At 56.9% G+C, this 20,791-nt stretch overlaps 3 protein-coding genes across 3 annotated transcripts; 2 read left to right on the top strand and 1 right to left on the bottom strand.

The window, feature by feature from the left end:
* Positions 1-1,145: 1,145 nt before the first annotated feature.
* On the bottom strand, positions 1,146-7,180 carry VOLCADRAFT_90518 (uncharacterized protein; the record flags this gene model as incomplete). Its single annotated transcript, XM_002950014.1, has 9 exons — positions 1,146-1,672; positions 2,236-2,400; positions 3,302-3,529; positions 4,407-4,425; positions 4,806-4,911; positions 6,338-6,485; positions 6,597-6,717; positions 6,853-6,917; positions 7,093-7,180. The coding sequence occupies 9 exons, from the start codon at positions 7,178-7,180 to the stop codon at positions 1,146-1,148; spliced, it is 1,467 nt and encodes a 488-aa protein (XP_002950060.1).
* A 405-nt stretch (positions 7,181-7,585) lies between these two features.
* VOLCADRAFT_104579 (uncharacterized protein) lies at positions 7,586-13,820 on the top strand (the record flags this gene model as incomplete). The annotated part of the gene is made up of 11 exons (XM_002950130.1): positions 7,586-7,700; positions 8,343-8,439; positions 8,796-8,963; positions 9,315-9,618; positions 10,051-10,218; positions 10,594-11,010; positions 11,345-11,500; positions 11,894-12,046; positions 12,436-12,546; positions 12,730-12,860; positions 13,358-13,820. The coding sequence occupies 11 exons, from the start codon at positions 7,586-7,588 to the stop codon at positions 13,587-13,589; spliced, it is 2,052 nt and encodes a 683-aa protein (XP_002950176.1). The 3' UTR covers positions 13,590-13,820.
* Positions 13,821-16,895: 3,075 nt separating this feature from the next.
* Positions 16,896-19,156, top strand: trx2 (thioredoxin; the record flags this gene model as incomplete). The annotated part of the gene is made up of 4 exons (XM_002950129.1): positions 16,896-16,975; positions 17,774-17,807; positions 18,321-18,414; positions 19,080-19,156. Coding segments are annotated over 4 exons (285 nt in total), but the record flags the coding sequence as incomplete, so codon positions are not given.
* Between the last annotated feature and the right edge of the window lie 1,635 nt (positions 19,157-20,791).

The raw sequence follows: 20,791 nt of genomic DNA, 5'->3' as shown, positions 1-20,791 counted from the left end.
CGGTAGCGTGCTCGAGTGGGACTGCGGGCTCTTACCTAACAACGCATGTGGGTAACAAACAGCCCGCAGTCCCACTCGAGCACGCTCCCGGGCGGAGAGTGCTGCCAGGCAAATGACGTCCCACCCGCATTGCTCCATTGTCCCGGCGGCGCTTCTGTCAACCGTAGATGTCCGTCTTCCGGGGTGGCGACACCTGGGACGAGCCCCCAATCTGCTGGACCACGGCCTGCGCTACATCTGGTCTGTTCTGCTGTCAACATTGTAATCAACAGATAAAGATCCTAGGGTTCGACTCCTGTGTATGTTTCCCACCCTAATTGGCAGTATTAGGTTCGCGGATTGCTATTGAGGTGTGGAGATGAAGTCTAACTTTGATGGTTTAAGGTCCAGATGCTGGATTGGTGGCGATGGCTGACCTGTCTCTACGATTGTCGGGTGACTGGATGAGGAGCGATTTGAGTGGCAGGACCCTAACCGCCTCAATGTACAGCGGAATTTACTTTCAATATCATATATTATTCATAATTATGCATTTTATTTAGTCCATGGGCCCCCTCCGGGCTTTGGTGGACATCCCCTTATTGGTGCGGAACTTGTAACATGTAACTTGCTACGATGCAGTGTTTTTTTTATACTTTTTCACCGTGGTAATTGTTTAGTGACACTTCTTAATACCCTGAAGAAACCCAAGTTAACCTCCTCCAGAGTACCCCACCAACCACACGAAGGGAATATCTGTTACAATTTTTTACAACCTGTTTTTTAAATATGTATATATTGCACTCCTTACTCCCCCTCCACAGTACTACATACACGTACACACTCGTACACACTTACACATACACGCACGTACACACACGCACGCACACGGCATACGCTTCATAATCGTGATGTGTCCCGGCGCGCTAATACTTTGCCGTCCCTCCCCCTCCCCCTCCCCTTCCCCCTCACCCTCACCCTCACCCTCCCCTTCCTAACCCCCACAGCCCGGGTGAACCGAATGCACACACACACACACATACACACATACACACACAATTTCACACCACCTACACTGCCTACTTAAAACTACATACCAATACATACATACCTTACACACAAACACCCATATGTACATATGTATATACGTACGCACCACCCACCACCTAAAACCCCGGCGTAGTAGGCACCACCGCCACACCGCCCTCAGCCACAGGCACCGGCATGCTCCCCAGGTCGTCAATCAGCAGCGCCGAAACCAGCGTCCCCGCGCGCAGCACCCCCGCCGCACAGGGTATTTCAAGCAGCGCATTGGCCGACCTCGCCGACAACAGCCGGCTGCTGATCTGATTACCGGTGCTGTGCGCCCACAGCTCACAGGCGTCCAGAGGAGCCGGCTGCTGCTGCTGCTGCTGCTGAGATGCCGCTTCACCGCTTACGATATTGGGGGTAGTGTTGGTGTTGGTGTCGGTGTTGGTGTTGGTGTTGGTGTTGGTGGGGCTGGCGAGGCCGGGCGGCGTGGGGCCCCAGCTCAACGTCGCCCGGTGGTATTCGGGTCGCTCCGGGTCCTGCGGGATGTCGCGGGTGAGTCGCGCCGCCACCCGGCGGAGCTCGGGTGCCGCCCAGCCAGCCATCTTGCGAATCGCCGGGAGTACGACAAGATTGAAACACACGAAGCTGCTGACGGGGTTGCCTGTGGATGATGATATGTTCAGTTGTGTGTTCACGGGAGGGTTGGGGTGGGTATGTAAGGGCGGTGTTGGTGTCGTCGATGATGCCCGCGTTTTTAAGCCTGACTAGGAGCAACGGGGTGCAGATGTGGGTGTGGTTGTGGGTGCGGATGTGTGTGTGGGTGTCTCACGTCTGTATGTGTGTATGTGTGTATGTGTGTATGTGTGTATGTATGTGATACACCGTGTGGTGTTGCATTACATCTGCTGCGTGCCCGAGGGTGGGCGGGTCGAGGCTGGCGGCGGGCAGTGGGCAGGAGCGGGTGTGTTGGTGTGTTGGTGGGTGTGTTAAGAACACAAACCCTAAGTGTGTCCCCCCCCTCCCCCTTCTTCGTCAGCCCCCCCACAACCCGCACCTCCCCGGGCACCCTCCACACAGGTGTCCATCACACTGTGCACTGCACTGTACGGCGCCGTACTACAATTAAAACCACAATCAACCCATTCCACCCCTACAACCACGGCCCCCCAACCCGCCACATCCCCGTACAACCCCGTATACAACCCCGTACAACCCTAAACCCACCCGGCAGCCCGAACACGAGCATCTGCCGGCCGCCCTGTTCGGCGATTTCCAAGGTGGCGAACGTGAGCGGCTTGCCCGGCTTCATGCGCACGCGGCCAAAGTGGATGGTGCCCTGACGAGCCAGCAGCGGCTTTACCAGGTCGCGGTCCCCCATGGAGACGCCGCCTGCGTGCGTGTGCATGTGTGTATGTGTGTAATGTACACATGTATGTATGTGGGGGGAGAGAAGAGGGAAAAGGGCAAGGGGGGTACGACGAAGCATGTAGACGATTGACGTGAGCAAAAAAGATAGACGGATGCTCCAAGATATCGGAGGGTGCGAGCCGACTTGTCGTCGCAAGCAGTGAAGTAAATTTGCTGGTTTGTAGGACTGATATGCTGCTCGCTGCCATGCACGTGCTCCTCACAGGGCCCCCATCTAACACGGCCCCGACCCGACCAACCAAGGCAACCCAATCCAACCCGACTAGCCGGCCGACTAGCGTGCAACAAAGGCAAGCTCATACCCAGAAGACTCACCTGGCCAGGCAGCATAAGCGGCAGAGGCGACCGGCAAAAGCAGAGGTGGCGGGCAAAGGCAAATGCGAGACGAAAAGGAAGGAAGCTGATAAGCCGAGGCAAATAACCAAGAGAATGCACATGCACCCGGGGTGCCGCTGTATGAAGAGAAGCTATCAGGGAAAGCCCAGAAGATAAAGAGCTGAAGAAGACTTACAGAACTATACAAAATGAAAGAGGGGCACAGCAGGACGACAAGCAACGCAGGGCCGTACTCGGTTAATGACGAGTTAAGGGGAAGCGCCGGGAAAGTTTTAAAAAAGAAAGAGCAAGAGAAAACTATTCAAGGAAAGAAAGGAGGGCAGAGGTACATATTAGAGTGCATAATAGCGAAGACCGGCCGAGTCCGGGCACGCGGGAATGGACAAAAGAAAATGCACATGCTGGAAGCATATACGAGAGAAGGCGGTGTCGCGTTTTGTGTCCTTTGTATTCGTTTTGTGTTTTGTGTCCCTGGTGTTACACCCTTCTCCCCCCCTCCCTCCCTCCTCCCCCCTCCCACACACACCCGAGGTAATCAGCACATCCACCCGCCGCTCGATGGCCGCCGCCACACAGCCCTCCAGGTGCCCCTCCGTGTCGCGAGCCACCCCTAGGTCCAACACCTCAGCACCCCCCCCACCGCCACCGCCACCGCCACCGCCGCGTGCAGCAGCAGCCAGCAGCATGGCCCGGTTGGCATCGCGGATCTGTCCGGGGCCCAGGGGGCGAGTGGCCGGGTCCACGACCTCGTCCCCTGCAAACGGGGACATTGGGAACATGTAAAATATAGAGGTACAGAAACGATAGGTCTTGGGTAAAACTGAAAAAGTGGTTCGCAGGCAAGTTGAAGGTGGTGTGGGCCCACCCTGGTCAGCAGCTGGGGCTCCCCCTGTCATCATCTGACCAGCTCGGCCACGTCACCAACAGTCTGCTGGGCGGGCAGCCGCTGCATGTAGCCGGAGCAGCCGGAGCAGCGAGCGCCCATCCATTCAAGCATGCATGCATGCATGCAGCCGCGAAGGAGAGAGAGACGTTCACGGCCAGCAGCGGCGAGAGTGAGGGCAGCGATAACGAGGGCAGGTGCTACGGCTGCAAAAGGCCACCGGACAGCGGTTCCGTGACTGCCCCGAAGGTGTCAAGAGCTGTTCGAGCAGATGAAGGTGAAGGTGAAGGCAGCCACAAAGGTGAAGGCAACATGTCGGCTCCCCGCGGAAACTGTAGTGGACCGGACCCTCTCGTGTGGTCGGTGGTGTTGTTGCGGTCGTGTAAGCGGCGGTCGTGTCTTGTAGTGTGGCGGGGACTCGTGTCATCAAAACAGTTACGTATACACATATGCATGCACACATGCACGTGCACGTGGGCATGTGTTTCTTATGCCGTACCACCAAGACTACAGAATTCCCGTTGGGCAGTGGTGCATTTATTGATTTATGCCGCCTCGGAAGGTGGGTGCTATGCGCCCGAGGGCCCGAGGGGGGCCGGGGAAAGGGGGTTTAGGACTGGAAAAGCACGGAATGATGTTTGTGGCCAAGGGGGAAAGACGAACCACAAACGAGTGAAGCTGCTGCCAGGGCAATAGGCCAAGGGGGACAAGCAAGGAGGACGAGCAAGGAGAACGACCCCCTTCCCACCTGTAGATAGAACCGCCACCTGCGCCACCATGGGAGCCGTTGCAAGGAGGGGACAAGCAGGGGCCCGGGGGGAACACATCAGGGGCAAAAAGCGAAGAAAGACAAATCACTGCCTATTGCGGCCCAAAGTACCGAAACTGCTGAATTCCGAAGAACGGGTCGGGGGGAAGACGAACAACGGAGGAGTTAACTGAGGACTTTCGGGGGACCGCCGGAACCGAATCCCGATTGCGGTGTGCTTGGGGAGGAGGAGGAGGTTCAGGCTCTGGTGTGTTTTAGTTATGGGCCCACGCCGTACAAGATACAGACAGGAACGCCTTGCTTTAAATCAGGAGGCCGGAGAGAAAGGATGTGGGTGGTCGCCCTAACCCTGTACATGTTGCTGTGCATCATACTTACTTTAGGTTTAGCATGCACCTTCAGCTGTACGGCACCGACAGTGGCGAGGATGCCCACCTCCGCCACCCCAACCAGCTCCCCCGCCCGCAGCACGATGTCGCCCTCCCTGTTTCTCGGGTGGGGGAGGGGGGGAAAGACGAACCACACACGGAAGGGGGGGAAGGGAATTATAAGCACTGAAATAGGATGTATTGGGAGAGGAGGATTGGAGGGAGGGGAGGGGGAGATCGTGTACAAAAACCCAACAGACAAGCGGCGGGGGAGAGCAGCTGCCGACGTTTCGGGGCTAAGATCGGGGAGGGAGGGATTTTAAGGCGTAAGGTAACCCTGTCAACTCTCCTCGCAGCCCCCGCATCTTCTAGGTGCTGTCGCAGTAGCTAGCTGGGCAAGGAGGAGCAGTGGCGGGGAGTTAACAGCACTCAGCGCCTAGAAAAGGTTTGGCAGGTGAAGGGGGGAGGGAGCTCTGAGAAGTGGGGTCTACGTGGTCCGGCCTGCACAACACAGCACCACACAACACTAGTAGACTTGAAACTCAATTTCCACCGCATCAACACAGCACTTTCGGCATACCAGCTCGGCCCAGGGTTTATGCCCCAGCTGGCGTAAAAAAGGGAAACGAAAAATAGAGATCACACGGATCAGGATGCACATCTGCCCCGTATATTTACGGTTTCAGCGCTCTACACATTCCTAGATGCTCTAGCCTGGGCGACCGCGGCATGCGTAAGCTTCACCCTTACGCCAGCCTAGGGCCTGGGTTATTGTCGTACAAACAGCAAATACGTTTATAAAGCCATGGTGTCGAACTCTGACATCGAGTTCCGAAGACCCCATAGGTCCTATGGCTTAATGGATAAAGCGCCGGTCTACGGAACCGGAGATTCCAGGTTCGATCCCTGGTAGGATCGTCGGCTTAGCCTTTGGTAGAGTGCCATTTTACAACTATGCATGGTTTTCAATTTTGTTACTGAACTTCATGCGTGAAATTGACAAGTTACATGCTGGTTCATCCAATGCAAAAGCTGACACTTCCAGCAACCCGTTGCTTTTTGCGGGACCTTGCATCGGCTCGGCGAAACTTTAACATTTTACCCCAGAACCGTTTTGCGTAAAGACACATAAGTTCCAGCAAAAAGATGGCGTTATGCATCTTTGCTGATTTTAGGTTACGAAACCAAAGGTTAGATCTACAGGCAGTTTCACCCGCTGTACAACGCGCAGTATTCGCTAAGGACATTCTTTCTAGTCGTTAAAGCAGGGCTCCGGAGGAACAATTCCTAGGATGCCTAAGGCCGCCTCTCTACGTTTTAGTTTTACGGTTCCAAAAGTGAGGCTTAAAGCAACCCAAGTTCATAGGGGGATGTTGTACGCGACCACAACCATAATGTAAAAGAAAACCACCCAGACGCTGCATCATTGCCGCCCAAATGCTGCCGAAGCCCCCAATCGGAGAGGCTCCCCGGTTCCGCAGCATTCACGAACACTAGTTTCGTCCCGCACCCGTCCATCCATCCATCCATCCACCTACTTACGCTATATCAGACCCGACAGGCCGGATGTCCTGTCCTGCCTTGGCAGCCTTGTTGATGCGCACGCGCCGCACACCGTCCGGCCCCTGCGGCGCCACCTCCGTGTCCTCCACTTGCACCACTGCATCCGCGCCGGGCGGCACCGGAGCGCCTGGACGAGGAGTGGGGCCTGATATCACGGAGGGCCCATAGTCCGTCCCCCATCATAGCGCCCACAAAGCCCCATCCCGCACACAGTCACCACGCAGGCCCTCCTTCCCACCGGTGGTGATGTACGCCACGGTTCCGGGCCGTACGGGTAGCTCGTCCAGTTGGCCGGCTCTCGACTCGCCAATGACCGGGTACTCGCCAACACCGTCCGAGGAAACCACCGCGTAGCCGTCCTGCAAACGGCATATTTTGTACAAGAACTTGCGGCTTAGAGCTAAACGCATAGAGAGTCACATGAAGGGTAATAGTGCATGTAGGGGACACTGCGCTGAGAGTGAGTCTTCTTGCAGTGTAATTTGCATCCGTACCTTGATAGAGGCGGGGAACGGAGGGAGGGAATCGGGCGCGTGAACATCCTCCGCCAGCACGCGTCCTGGAGGAGGTTGGGAGTTCAGCGCAGTGGATGGGGGACCGGCGCGTTTTCGCGGTGGCGTTGCATGGGCGGATCGGCGCATGGGTGTTGGTGGGCTGGTGGGCGTTGCTGCCTCGGCGCATCGTGTTGCAGAATAGCATAGAATGCAAGCGATTTATAAGCATTCCATACTCACCGAGAGCGTCCGAGAGGTGCACTGTTACCGCCCCAAGCGGCAGCGTGTGGCTCAGGACGATGTCCTGTGCCTCAGGGATGCTAATCATTTTGTATGCGGACATTTTATGCGAGACCCTTTAAATGCAGCCGAAATACTATTTGTTGAGCTGCGCTTGTATAAAATGAAGACTGGAGCATCTTGAAGGCGTGCATGGCCGGCTATGTGCAGGGCGACATACCGTACATAGGTGTGCTTGGGCCTTGAGGCATGCCATTCATTTTCCAGATAGGTTGATTGCACATCTTCTATGCTTTATGACTCATGCTTACCATTTTGCTGTTCAATTAGCACACGGTTCAACTGTTTCGCGCCGAGAAGCTTATGCAGGTGCTCCCTGGGAAAGCAAAGCTATCGTTTAAAATTGTGCCTCACACCAATCAACGGATACTGCTTGTGCTAAGTGGACGGCTGGCTGCACTTTACCGGTGCTCCGTCACGGAACGAATATTGAATGGCCGACACTGCCGAGCTTTGCCTCCGCTGTCATAAGGAGCTCATAACGTTTATGACCCTTCCTTGTCGCCATCGAACTCTGTGCACGGGCTGTGCGGCACGCGTGGCGACGGGTGAGAGACGATACTGCCTTTGGTACCTTTGACAGTTGTGAGGGACTGAAAGTACATCTCTATCTCCGAATTTCCTTATGCGTAAGCTTTGCATCCTTTCGGTGCACGAGTCAGTGAAGTCAACAGGCGGCGCGTCCCTTTGCAGGAGGCAAGTGCTTTGCGTGCCACAAGTTTTTTCAGCGCTTGAAGCACATACCCGGGCCTGGAGAGTCAGAGGAGGACGACGAGAACGAGGCACAAGAGCAGACGGATGATGACGATGATGATGAGGGAGCCGAAGAGTGCGGCCCGAAACCTCCGCAGTAACTTTCCTACTGATGACGCTGACGGCGATGCAGTTACTATGGGTACCTTACGCAAAACCCCGTCGCTGCACTCAGTTCCTCGTGGTGCAGCCGATCGACGAGCCGGCAGGCGGGTTCTTGGAACGCGACTTCCTGGCAGCATAATGTCAACAGCTGCATCATGTGGCATAGTTGCATTCTACATAACTTGGAGATTTGGGCTTACGAAGTCGCTGCCAGGTCGTATGAGGTCCTTAGCCGGCTCGTGCCGCCTTGCGCTGCGGGCCCTGTCAGGATCAGTCCTTGGCCTTCGGCTGCCGCTGCTGCCTCCGCTGCCATCCCACCCACCATCACGCAGCTCCCGGCGCACAGCCGCCAGTTCACAAAACTCGTCCTCCGACAGCAGAGCTAGAGCTGGGAATGAACCTGAAAACGCATTTCACAGCGTGCATCTGGTGGCCTTGCCGCCCAGGCGCTCAGAACCCGTCCCCTCCAAGCCCTCGCCTGTGCACGTGGCGACGGTGACGGCGACATCGGAAGCTGTGGCAGTGGCAGCTGTGGCAGCGGCAACGGCAACGGCACCAGGAACGATAGGCGTACCAGGCGAGCTTTCAGGATGCATCACCGGCTTGTGTGGACCGCTGGTAGGGCCTTCGGCAGACGAAATGGGTTTAGCAACAGCGACAGCGGCGGCTGCAGCCGCTTCCATTGACGCACACCACCACCAACAACAACAACATCATCAAAAAGAGGTTGAAGGCGCCCTCCCGGACATGTCGCTGGAGGTGCACCTCCTTGACTTCCGGCGGAGTGTGCCGGCAGCAGCAGCAGCACCACCACCACCACCCTCGGCTTCACCAGCATCGGCGGGTGCAGTGTCCGCAGCCCTGTCCCTGCTTGCGGCTGACCTGGGATCGGAGGAGGTCATCGGCCTGGATGCGGAGTGGGAGCCGGAGCTGCAGCCGGGGGTGCGACACCGGTGAGAAGGGCACGCTGCTGCGGCTGCTGCTGCGGGGTGCTGCTGGCATCCCTTCGTGCTTTCTCCAGCCCTCCCTCGACCGACCTCTATCGTAGCATAGAGAGGCCCCAGTCAAGCCCCTCGCATCACGCAACATTACTTCTCGATCCTCAAAATCCGCTGTACGGCTGGGCCTGAATTATGGACGCTTAACCACCTACAAGTGAGAAATCACCTGAATACGACGGGCCCCCCCTGTCCCTGCCTGCCCCTCTCGCTCACTGACTGACTACCAGCCCGTATCGCACATAAGTACGCCGTTGTTTCTTTCCCATTTCTCTCTCTCTTTCTCTCTGTCGCTTTTCCCATCAGCATCTCCGTCGTGCAGCTGGCATCCGCCAGCCGCTGCTGGATTCTGCAACCTGCCGGCAGCGGCAGCGGGGCAACCCACTCACCCTGCGCACACCAGGATGGTCCAACCGGTAGTTTACCATTGGGCTTGCAGCTAGTCCCACCGGAGCCGCAGCCGGGGGAGGAGTGCAGTGAGCAGGCGCGGCTGCATGCGGGGTGGCTGCCGGGGGAGGTGGTGCGGCTGCTGAGCGACCCGCGGGTTATCAAGGCTGGTGTGGGCATCCAAGAGGACGTGCGCCGCTTGGAGCGAGACTTCGGCGTGCAGGTGCTGTGATCCATGTGCGGTGTGGCCGCACACGCCTCTCTCGCTACTTCCTACTCGCGGTTCGGGCTCTCAGTTCCGCTAAGGATCACATACATCGTATTTTGACGCCTTTCCACTTGTTGGCTCTTGATTGTGCTGCTCCGCTCCGCTCTCCTTCATTTCATCCATGGTTCACCTGTACATGTACACCTGTACATGTACACCTGTACATGTACACATGTACATGTACACCTGTACATGTACACATGTACACCTGCTCACCTGCCCTGGAGCAGAAGCTCCTCAGTATTATCACTCCACTTCAAACCGTGCCTAAAGAGGTCTTGTTTGCCAGCTGAGTAATATCAACGGTTGTGGCTGTGCCTCCTAACCACGTTTCTTCTCGTAGTGCTTCCTCAGCCCACTGCCCTGCCCCCGACACGATGCACACAGGTCCGTGGCGCGGTGGACGTGCGACTGGTTGCCCAGCGGGTGCACCCCCACTGCCTGGCGGGGGGAGGCAGTCTGCAGGCCCTCAGCTCCGCTCTGCTGGGGCGACAATTAGACAAGTCGCCGCAACGCAGCCATTGGGGCAGTAACGGTCAACTGGACGAGCGACAGGTTGGTGGGGCCCGGGGGCAGGGTCGCTTTTTGGCTGTGGGTTCGGGGGACAGGAAGCTGGACGGACCAGATTAACATGGCACATCACGTCACGTCATTCCCATCTCAATGCCACGGCCTGGGCCCCTGGTGCCTCCCTCCTCAACACTCGCTTTGGACTCCAGCAGTTTCGAACTCTTACGGACGCCGGCAGTTTCATTCCTTGTTTTCTTGCATATGATTTCCCCCAACGCTCACATCGCCTGCGCAGCAGCTTTTCCCATTTCTTCTTCTCTGTTCCCCATCGCTTCCTTTGCAACCACGTAAAGCTAAACCTGTGTGTATCACAGTCTTTCTCGTCATCTCTTTTCCCTCTCGCCCCTCCTGGTGGTGCAGGTCGCTTACGCGGCGCATGACGCCTGGCTGTCCAGAGAGCTGCTGTGCGAGCTGCACGGCCGATACAGCCGATCAGACGTGGATATCCGCACAAGCGGGGCCGTGCTGCCGCCGCAGCTATCTATGCTGGAGTTCGCGGCGCCTTTCCTGGACGTTTTCAACGGCTTTAAGGGCAAGCGTGTGGAGAAAGTCTTGGGGCCAGCTTCCGGTGTTGTTGCTGCTCTTAAAACGGGGACAGCAACGGCAGTGGGGGACCGGGGTTGTTGCGCGGCTGAAGAGGTAGGAGGCGCTTCGGTCTCCGGGATCTCTGGCAGTGGATGTGGCGGCGGTCTAGCCGGCGGTGGGGCCCCACCTCGGCGGAAGGAGATGAAGCTGCCGACGCGCAAGTCCGTATTGTACGAGAACTGCAGGCTGCTGGTAAGGATTGGGTTGGTTGGGAGTGGGGGGAAGGGGGGAAAGTGGCGGGTGGAAATAGTACGGTGCCTGGTGCTGCTGATATCCGGTGTGCTGGCGTCATCATATCGTCGCTTCGGTGTAAATGTTGCAAGCGTATTCATTTCGTCTTAAATTTTACAGTCATCGTTGCACACTCGCAACGCTGCTATTATTCTCGGGTATCCTGAACGGCTATGGTTATCGTGCATGGCTCCAGGGTGGTCTGTCCCCGTTGGCATCCATCGTTCTTGAAGCTTGATGCTGTTGCCTGATTTGTTGTCATCCATCTCTCTGGCTGCAATGATGTCCTGTCTAGGCTCCAGACGGCGCCGTGCTGTGCACCTGCGGCGCGAAGAAGGTTGCATGGTACCTTGAACGCGGCCTGGCGCGGGTGGTTTCGAAGGACCCTACCACCATCCAGCTCAAGTTCGAGCCGCGTGGTCGAGGCCATGCGGACGACGAATACTACTTAGTAAGTGGGTGGGCGGTAATGGGTGGGTGTACACCTACATGTGTGGGTTGGGTGTGGGTAAGGAGGAAGTGTGGGCCCAAGGCCGTCCGGCAAGGACGTATATATCCCGCCACCCACTTCCCAACCGAGCTAATACATTTTGCACGGTTACATGTACGGCAAGACGCCAAACTTTCGCAGGCATTCGGATGCGGCTGCGTCAGGGTCCCCTGCCTTATCCTATTCTACTATTCCCCTCCCCCCAACACACACAACTCCGCAATCCTTTGCCTCTTCCTTCATTGCATTTCCCCCGTTTACACAAATAGCGCAATCCGAACGGTCTCGTGCTTGTGCTTTGCGCTTCACGCTTCATGAGTTGACTGGCTTCCCCCTTGGCTGGCTGCTTCGCAGTCCGACAAGGAAAACCGGTGCTGCGTGTGCGGCTCGACCGGGGAGTACCTGCGCCACAGCGTGGTACCGCACTGCTACCGCCAGCACTTCCCGGCCTCCATGAAGAGCCACTTGAGCCACGACATTGTGCTCATGTGCCCACCCTGCCACAAGGTAGTAGTCAGGGGCTGCGGGGTCTCATGCACCTAGCTAGGAGCTAGATAGCTAGGGAGGGGCGCCACCGGCCTGGGCTGGTCTGGGCTGGTCTGGTCTGAAGGAGAACCTCAATGGGCCCCCCTCCCCCGGACGCCCATCTCTCCCCTTTTTTCCCCCGGTTTCGGAGAGGGTTTGGGCGCCGTGTTCTCGCTAGTTAGGGCCCATGAGGGCATCCCTGCCCCCTTGGCCAACTTCCAGCCCGTTAAGAAGGTAAATTAACACACATGACATCAAATGTCTTGTTTTGCACATCTGGCAGTTGGTGTTTTGTTGTAATCTGCACGTAGTCCGCGACCGCCATACCCACCCACCCACCCACCCACCCACGGGGGGCCCTCGCCCCACAGACCTGCAGTGTAAGAGACCAGCGGCGTATGGAGGCGCTGGGCAGGACCTTTCAGGCCCCACTGGGCTCCGCCACCGCCGCCAAGTTCCGACATGACTCCGGTTTGGGAGCGGTGCGGAGCGCGGGGCGCGCACTGGCCAATCCGAAGGCAAGTCGGCGGGAGGGCACTGGTTGGCAGGCCGAGGAGCTTTCCCCGGCTTGTGGGTATGGGGGGGGAAGAGCGTGAGGCGAAAGACACGTGCGAGGGGCAACCCAAATAAATAACTTGCATTGGTTCTCCTTTGTTGTGTTGCAGGTAGTAATTCCACCCGCTCGGCGGCGGGAGCTTGAGGACCTGTTGCGGCGCCACTTTGGTGTGGAACACGTGGACGATGCGCTGGTACGGCAGGCGGCTGACGTGGATCCCCGTACGGAGGATTTTAACTGGTGAGCATGTATTGGTTTGTAACTGTATTTTTACTTGGCGCGTTTGACAAATGATGGTGTGCCGACATCGTGCCCTCCTAACGCAGTGGGTGTGGCGAAGGCAAAGAGTGCGTGTTTTGAGAGAATAATTTAAGGTTACATGGGCCACACACCGGATATGCGCATTAGCGACGTATGCAAAAAATTGGAGCAGGCCCCAGGAACATACGACAACCACCCCACCCGCATGTTGATGTATTCATGCAGGTTCGCCACACTTACCGGGGGAAGTTTAAATTCACATCTGCAAACTTGCACATGGTTTTGCACCCACCCGTTCACCTCCTGGTCCGACCCTTGCCCGCTCCCCTCTCCCCCCGCTCGGCAGTTGGCCTTTTGTTTCGTCGTGCATCACATGATTCCCCCTCCTCCTCCTTCCCCCCCCCCCCCATTCCAGTCTCCCGGGCTCGGTGAAGTACTCTGTTAGGTTCACCGGTTATTTTCTTTTCCTGCCGCAGGCGCAGCCACGCTGAGTTGGTGGTGCGAGCTCTGGGCGGGCGAGACAAGCTGGAGGGCTTTGTTCGCGGTTGGCGACAGCACTTCCTTGACACCATGCGCCCACGCTTCATGCCCCCTCACTGGCGAGTTGACGCGCGTGTGGCCAACAGCTCGGCTGTGGACGAGGACGAGGAGGCGAGGGAGGAGGACGAAGCGGTGGCGGATGGGGAGGCGGACGAAACACAGGAGTAGCAGGACGGGAGCGGATGTTTCGTCCCATCGTTTATGCGATGCTTCCTGTTTAAAGTTTAATTTTAACTGTTAGGGAAGTTAGGAAGGACGAAGAGGAGGTGCCAAGTGGCGCTGTGTGCACGAAGCGCCCAGCCATTTTCAAATCCTGGAGAGATGGATACACGCAGTGTAGTGATGGGGCTCCCGCCTTTCTGCACAAAAGTGTGCGTGTGTGTGTAATATCTGAGTGATCTGAAAAATCTGAAAAATCTACGAGAAGGAAATGGCGAGGCTGGCGCAAAGATATCTTTTACCGAAACAAGCTCCGCGTTCCAGCAACGTGGTAGAATTTGCCAAGAGTTAAGTACACGTTGCAGAATTTTAGAGTAGATGTTGATTGGAAGGGTGACACCGGAGCCAGAACAAATAAGCGGAGCTGTAGTATGTGCGTGCTATGTATCGGCACAGTAGTCGTGTCACGCGTTGCGTCACCGCCTGTGCGGGCCTGCGAATTCGGCACGTCCCCCTGCACGTCCCTGCGTCGTCCTTGTTGGCATATCGCCACAGAGCAGGGACGGTGGTGCGCTGCGATGACAGGTGTGCGCCCGATGTGAGATCTCCTGGTTGGCCTGAAGTTCTGAGACGAATTTTAAAAGACGGCGTCGGTGGACAACAAAGTGATGCTGGAGAGAGAGACATGGCATTTTATACACATCCGCTGAGATCAGCGTTTGCAGCTGAACGGAGTGTGGAGGGCCGCGCGCCAGCCGGTGATATGTCGTGTGCTTCATGTGTGCTGAAGTTCATGTCCAGTAATCCGGACGCGTCTGCCGTCTTCGACGTGAAGGGCTGATGCCAGAACATTGAAACAAGCACATGCTGGTGGTGGTGGTGGTGGGGCTCTACTCTTCCAGAAAGGGCTTTTTCCCACGCACCTTCGCACCGACGCCCCTTTCTTCCTATGCCCCACTCGAAGGGCTCTGCTCCCGCATGTACGTAGCAGCTCTCCGTGCAGAAACATAAACAAAAGTAGAAAGATGGAAACGTACCTTGACGTTTCTGGTGCGTGAGAGGGGATTCTTGTAGGTGCGACGCTTGGTTATGGTTATGTCGGCTCAGCTCGCGCGGCGAGCATGGTAAATGGCCCTTCAAATAAGGTACCTGTAAGGGCACGCACCCTCCCTTCCGCTTCGGAAGCATCCTGCCAGTTGGGTTTCTGGGGTGGCTGCGGCACTGCAGGGGCACTGCAGAGCATAAGGGGACCTGACGTTTGTGCGGCGGGGGGGGGGGGGAGACAAGGTGGACGGAGCGGAAGTGGAGCGGAATCCCTGGGGGCGAACCTTGGTGCGTGGGCAGGGCAATGCTCCAGAGCGATGTGGGTACTGTGATCACGAGCGATATACAGCGAGATGGGTACACGATCGTGTGGTGGTCAGTGTGGCCACAGCATGTTATTGGGGGGAAGCCGCCCTGACAAGATCCGAGACTACTGTTTGCTCTAGGGGAGGTGCACCGTGCGGTTGCGAATGCTGGGGTGCCCTTTGGCGGTTGGTTGGCAATGAACCCAGAGAGCAAAGTAGTTATTTCTCTGGAGGGGTTCAGTGTAGCCGTCGCCGCTGGCGTCAGGTAAGCCTGACGTCGTGGCGCCGTCCTGCCTAGGGAATTCATGTGTATTCTTTGTAATTTTATGTATGTATGTATGTATGTATGTGTTTCTGTTACACATCGATCCAGGCCTGACGCTGGCCAGGGGCACCTAACCGTACCCCAACGGACGTGAGAGGCCGCAGTCCCCTCGTCCGAGGGCGCGCGATTGCGTATCTCTACCTCCTGCCAGATTCGCGTTATCATAATGATAGAAAACGTTATGCGCACTTGACGCAAGAGGGGTTTGCGGAATGGCTCTTCGACGGGAGGTGTGTCGAACTGGGAGCACCCGCGGCAACGGCGCGTCGAAGGCAGAAGGACAAGAGCTTCATGCAACAGAGCCTTTTGGTGCAAAATACACTGGATTATTGAGGTTTTTAGGTTTTTGAGGAGGCTGGTTGGTTGCTCTGCTAAACAAGCGGGCCGCGATGATCTTGCAGTGCATCATCGAGTTGCAGTAGCAGAAAGAAATCCATTTGGCTCTTACAGAGCCGAAAGGAGCTAATGTATTAAATAATCCGCTTCTGTAATCTAATTAATACTTCCTAAAACGAAATCCATTGCTTGACTCGCCACCCTTTGCTGCAGCTAGCTGGCGTCCACAAATGCACGCGCTTAAGCAACCTCACAGGGCAAATTGCAGGAATACTGTCGTATGCACTCAGCGGGGACCAGCTTTTGCGCGTCTGGTCCAGGCGCATTCGGATGCAATTCCCCGTTGCGCCGGCCGGGCGCCAGGTTGCTATCCTCGGTAAGATAATTCAATCTCTATGCCCAATCATCACGGTTAATTGGGCATCTGATGCGCATCGACGCTATCGCTCGCAGTCACGTTGCTCGGCCTCAAGAACGGCGGTGCGCGCCAGGTCGGTTGCTTGGGTTCCTAAGCAGATTTCAAAGCCAATTTTGTTCAAAGCGATTGTCGGACTTGCAGAATAGGTGTACCTAACCAACGCCTTATCTCAACCGTGGGACATCTTTGGGTGACCACCGTCCTAAGGACGGCGCTTATCATCATGTTACACCACCTTAACTGCTGTTTTCAACCCATTATGGGATTCAACTGGCTGCATCGTGTAGCCGGCCCTCAACTTACAACTGTTACCGCTATGTTGCCCTTCGCAGCTGTCGTCTGTCAAGCTGGGAGAGGGTCTGGCGAGCCCTGGTGGCTGAAGGATAACCCTCCAAATATGCAGGTAGATTTCAGGTTCGGCGAGATGAACTCGACTTTTAAGGCAACGGGCAACGTGCCTCCTTAGGATACCTCATGGCAACGGTTTGGCGACCGGCTGAACGTATCCCTTCTCTTACCCTGCAACGGCTCATCTAAGACACCTGTCAGGACAGCTACAGGTTGATGGGGGTGGGTCGGGGCTGTCCTCCCACTCCGTTCTGCCTAGCTCGTCCTGCGCCGTCCGCTCTCCACGTGCCACCACGCCCCTCCCCCTCCTCCTCCCTCCCCCTCCTCCCTTCCCCCCTCCCTCTCTCTGCTATTTACACCGCTTACGGCTGGAATTGCTCTGTCCCACCCATTCCCCACCAGCCCGTTTTTCTCTATCTATCTAACTATCTGTATATCTATCTATCTATCTAACTATCTGTATATCTATCTATCTATCTGTGTATTTCTTCATTTCCCCCAATCACACGCGGCCCGCACGGGCCCCCCCCACCTTTCAGGACATCAACTCGATTCAGGAGCTTGTAGACGCACTCGCGGACGCCGGGGACCGTCTGGTCATTGTGGAGTTCTACGCTCAGTGAGTCGTCCGCCGCGGGAGGGTTTGAGGGGTGAGGCTAGGGAAGCGCCGGAAAGGGAAAGTGCATGTATGTATATATGTACGTGTGTATGTATGTGTGCACGTATGTGTGTGTGTCTCTTAATGATCTGGGGGCCGCGGAAGGCACTGGCGAGGAGGATGGCATACAAACGTGCGTGTTTGCACATGTGCGCATATGCATATCTTTGTATGTATACCTGTATGTATGTGTTTATATATATTTATTTAAACATATCTATGCTCATATATATATTCTCGTGCAAGAGCGGGACAACTGATATGTGCAAGTCTCTACCGGCTGGTTAGTGTGCTGTGGTGTGGTGTTGGGGTTGGGGTTGGGGTTGGGTTGATACACCCGAGGAGGCGGCGGCGGAGAAGGAAGATGTCGAGATGAATTGGGTTGTTGGAGAGCGTCTGTCGTCCACGTGAGCCGTTGCCACCCCTTGAGGCGCCGGAGAGGTTCGGCTGACGGGAAACCTAACGGGCAACAGACAGATGCCCCTCTTCCCGGTCAGGTTTGCAGACGCCCCGTGTTGACCAAGGTGCGGCCCCTTAGGTGTTACGCATCGCCTGATTTGATTTGGCTTGTGACGGGGTTTAAGACGTGTGATTCTCTCCTTAACCCCTTCGCGTGCGTAGTTTCAACATCCCCGTCCTCTCCACCACCACCACCACCACCACCACCACCACCACCAACAACAACAACAACAATGCAATTCCCCCCTGCATCGTCCGTTCGTTCCTGTCCCTCCCCTTCGCCCTTTCAACGGGGCTCAGGTGGTGCAATGCGTGTCGGGCGCTGTTCCCCAAGGTACGACAAACCCCAAACCCACACGCGTGCAAGTTGCGGGGGGGGGGGGGAAGGCCGCGGAGGTTACGGAGGTTTTCTGTTGTGCGGCACGGTACACTGCTCACTGCTGTCTTACTGCGATTGGAGCTGCGCGTGAGATGAGGACCCCCCGGGTTGGGCTGTACATCCCCCGATGTGTGCGTTACGTTGCATGGTGCCTAGCTGTGTGTCTACGTGTGTGTGGATGCTCGTGCGTGTGTATAGTAAATGTGTATTTTACATATCTTGCTGGGCCTGACGCTGTCCAGGGTTTGCTGGCCCCTACCTGAACCGTTTTTAGTTCTCATAATATAGCTTTTTAGTTTCCCATTGCCCCGATCTCATTTTTGCTGTTTGGGGGTTATGCCACCTCGAAGTTCCCACCTCTGTTCAACCCTCCGTTCAACTTCCCTGGCAAATACACACAGAATCACGTACTTACCGACACTCGCAAACAAACAAACAAACATGCATACATGTTGTGTCGCGGTGCAGATCTGCAAGATGATCGCGGAGAGCCCCGACGTGCTGTTCCTAAAGGTCAATTTCGACGACAACCGGGCCGCATGCAGGACTCTGGGCGTGAAGGGTGCGTCTGGGGGAAGCCCCCGGGGGATGGGGTGGGTGAATGTGCGCAGGTCGGGTGGTGGGGGGGGAGAATGTTGGTGGACATTATTGGCGGGCATGGGTTCGTGGCTATAGACTCCGCGCCGCTTGGGTGATTCCTTCGGGAGCGACTGCACAACCAACGGGCTGGCGTTACTGGGGAGTTGGGAAGGACCTCCCTGGGGGGCCCTGATGTGGGGGACTGACCACCCAGCGCGGTGCCGCCCGGTCCACAGCCATCCTCCGCCGTTGCGCCGTAGCCTGCCGCCTACGCCTACGCACAGGCCATCAGCGTTTATATTGTCGGTTGTCAATGCATTATTTTGATGTGGCGTTCTTGCGCATTGCACCGTGTCGTGTTGCCGCCTCTCCGCTGTGCGGACTTTGGCCCCGCCGTTCCCCACGGGGCCCCCGAGGCCCCGGAGACCTCCCTCTGCCAGCCCCCACACTACGTAGGCCCCACATCCCGTCACCCGCCGTCATGTTTCACCCCTAACATAGCTTCGTTCCTGTTCGCTGTTCACATGGAGCTGCCCCTTCCCGCCCGCCCGCCACCCGCCCGTCCTTCCGGGGCTTCTTGCTGATGTCGGCTGTACGGCGCTGCCGTACGGCCAACATCCGTACGGTCCGCGATGTGCTTTCAAACAGTCCTGCCGTTCTTCCACATGTATCGAGGCGCTGAGGGCCGCGTGGCGGCCTTCTCCTGCACCATCTCCAAGCTGCAGATATTCAAGGTACAGCAGCTCCTGCTTCCGTTTCTGTCTTTGCCGTTGTCCATGCCTGTCTGTCTGTCTGTCAGTCTGTCTATGTGTGTGTGTGTGCCTCCCCATCTGTCTGTTTGTGCCAGTCTGTCCGTCTGGGGCTGTATGGCTGTGCCTGTGGTTCAGCCATGGTCGTCATGATTTTGTCCTGTTGGCCTGGCTTATGAACCGGCCGGTTGCCGTCACCTTCGCATTGACCTCGCTCGTCATTACAATTCACTTCAGTCGGTGCCCCAGGCGGCGGCAGATGGCCCAGGGTGGTCCCCGCCCGCCCGCCTGCCCGCCTGTCGGCATCCGAACAGCTCCCCCGGCCCCGCACACCCACCACACGCTGCACACCCTACGCGCACATCCCTACACACACAAACAGGACAATTTGGAGAACTTCAGTTCGCCGTTCTGTTCTCTGGAGCCCACTCCCGGCCTGGCCGAGTTCCCCGCCATCATCGCCCACCCCGAGCTGCACCCGGAGGAGGCGGCCAGAGCAGCGGCCCGGGCGGCCGCCTCCTCCGACGACGAGGAAGAGCTGCACCCGCTGGCGGATACCCCCACGGTGGTGGGCTGAGAGGAGGCGGAGGGGCAAGGCGGGGGGGGAGAGGAGGCAGTGGGGGGAGCGGGGGGAGGTCGGCGGGCAGGCGGAAGTTGGCGGCGAGTGAGCGAGTGGTTGGGTGGGTGAGTGAGTGCTGGGCGGGGCGGGGCGGGGCGGGGCTGTGTGGCGTGTGGTGTGATGTAGTTAGTCCTGCTATGTAACAACTAATAAAAGCGAGACGCATGATATAAGTAGGGAGGGCCAGGTAAGGGCAGTGCCAGAGAACTTTTGTGGACGTTTACCTCCCTTGCGCAGTTGCGTGTCGAGGAGGAGCAACGGATCTGGAGTTGAGTTGGTGTCTGGGTGGGAAATGCCGTTGCTTCTCCGTGGGGTGTATGTTGGTTGTTTGGAGCCCTGCGAGGGGGAAGGAACGAAGGGGGGAAGGGAGGGTGGTAATAACTTGGCCACATTATGCAGCGTACGCGGCACGTATCACGGCCGCACGGTTGGCGGTTGAAGATGTCAATAGGATGAATGGTTGACTGCTTGCGAGTGCGGGGCGGGGCGAAGTGCGCGACCGAGTCGGTTGTCGTTCATGGACGGTGGAGAGGATTGGCGATTTGGGACAGCTGGAAGAGTGGTGGCACCAGCAGCACCAGCACCGGCAGCAGGTGGAGGAAGATGACTTTGGGAACATCGAGCGGCAGGTGTAGAGACTCTGATCGCTTTGGACCACATGCGTCTTTGAGAGTAGTTACCGATACTTGGATGCGCGTTTTGGGCCGTAATGAGGAGATAGAACTTGGATAGCTGTGTGGCTGTTGTATCCGGCCATCTTGACCATGACAAGCGTGCTTCAATGCACCGATGGATACGTGTGTGCTGTGGGTCATATAAACTTACGACGGCAACTGACACATAAAGCAGCCAAAGAGCAAAGCAAGCACACCAGTGCCGCTGGAGCTCTAACTGGCATAGGCGCGAGCCGCCCAGTTGTTTGTGAAGCGCGTTTCACTTTGATTGATCCTCCAACCATATTTTAATACGCAGGTACCAGCTTTTATGACGGT

The sequence above is a fragment of the Volvox carteri genome, assembly GCF_000143455.1.
Source record: "Volvox carteri f. nagariensis unplaced genomic scaffold VOLCAscaffold_17, whole genome shotgun sequence".
In the NCBI taxonomy this organism is placed as follows: Eukaryota; Viridiplantae; Chlorophyta; class Chlorophyceae; order Chlamydomonadales; family Volvocaceae; genus Volvox; species Volvox carteri.
This window is presented reverse-complemented; position numbering and strand designations above follow the sequence as displayed.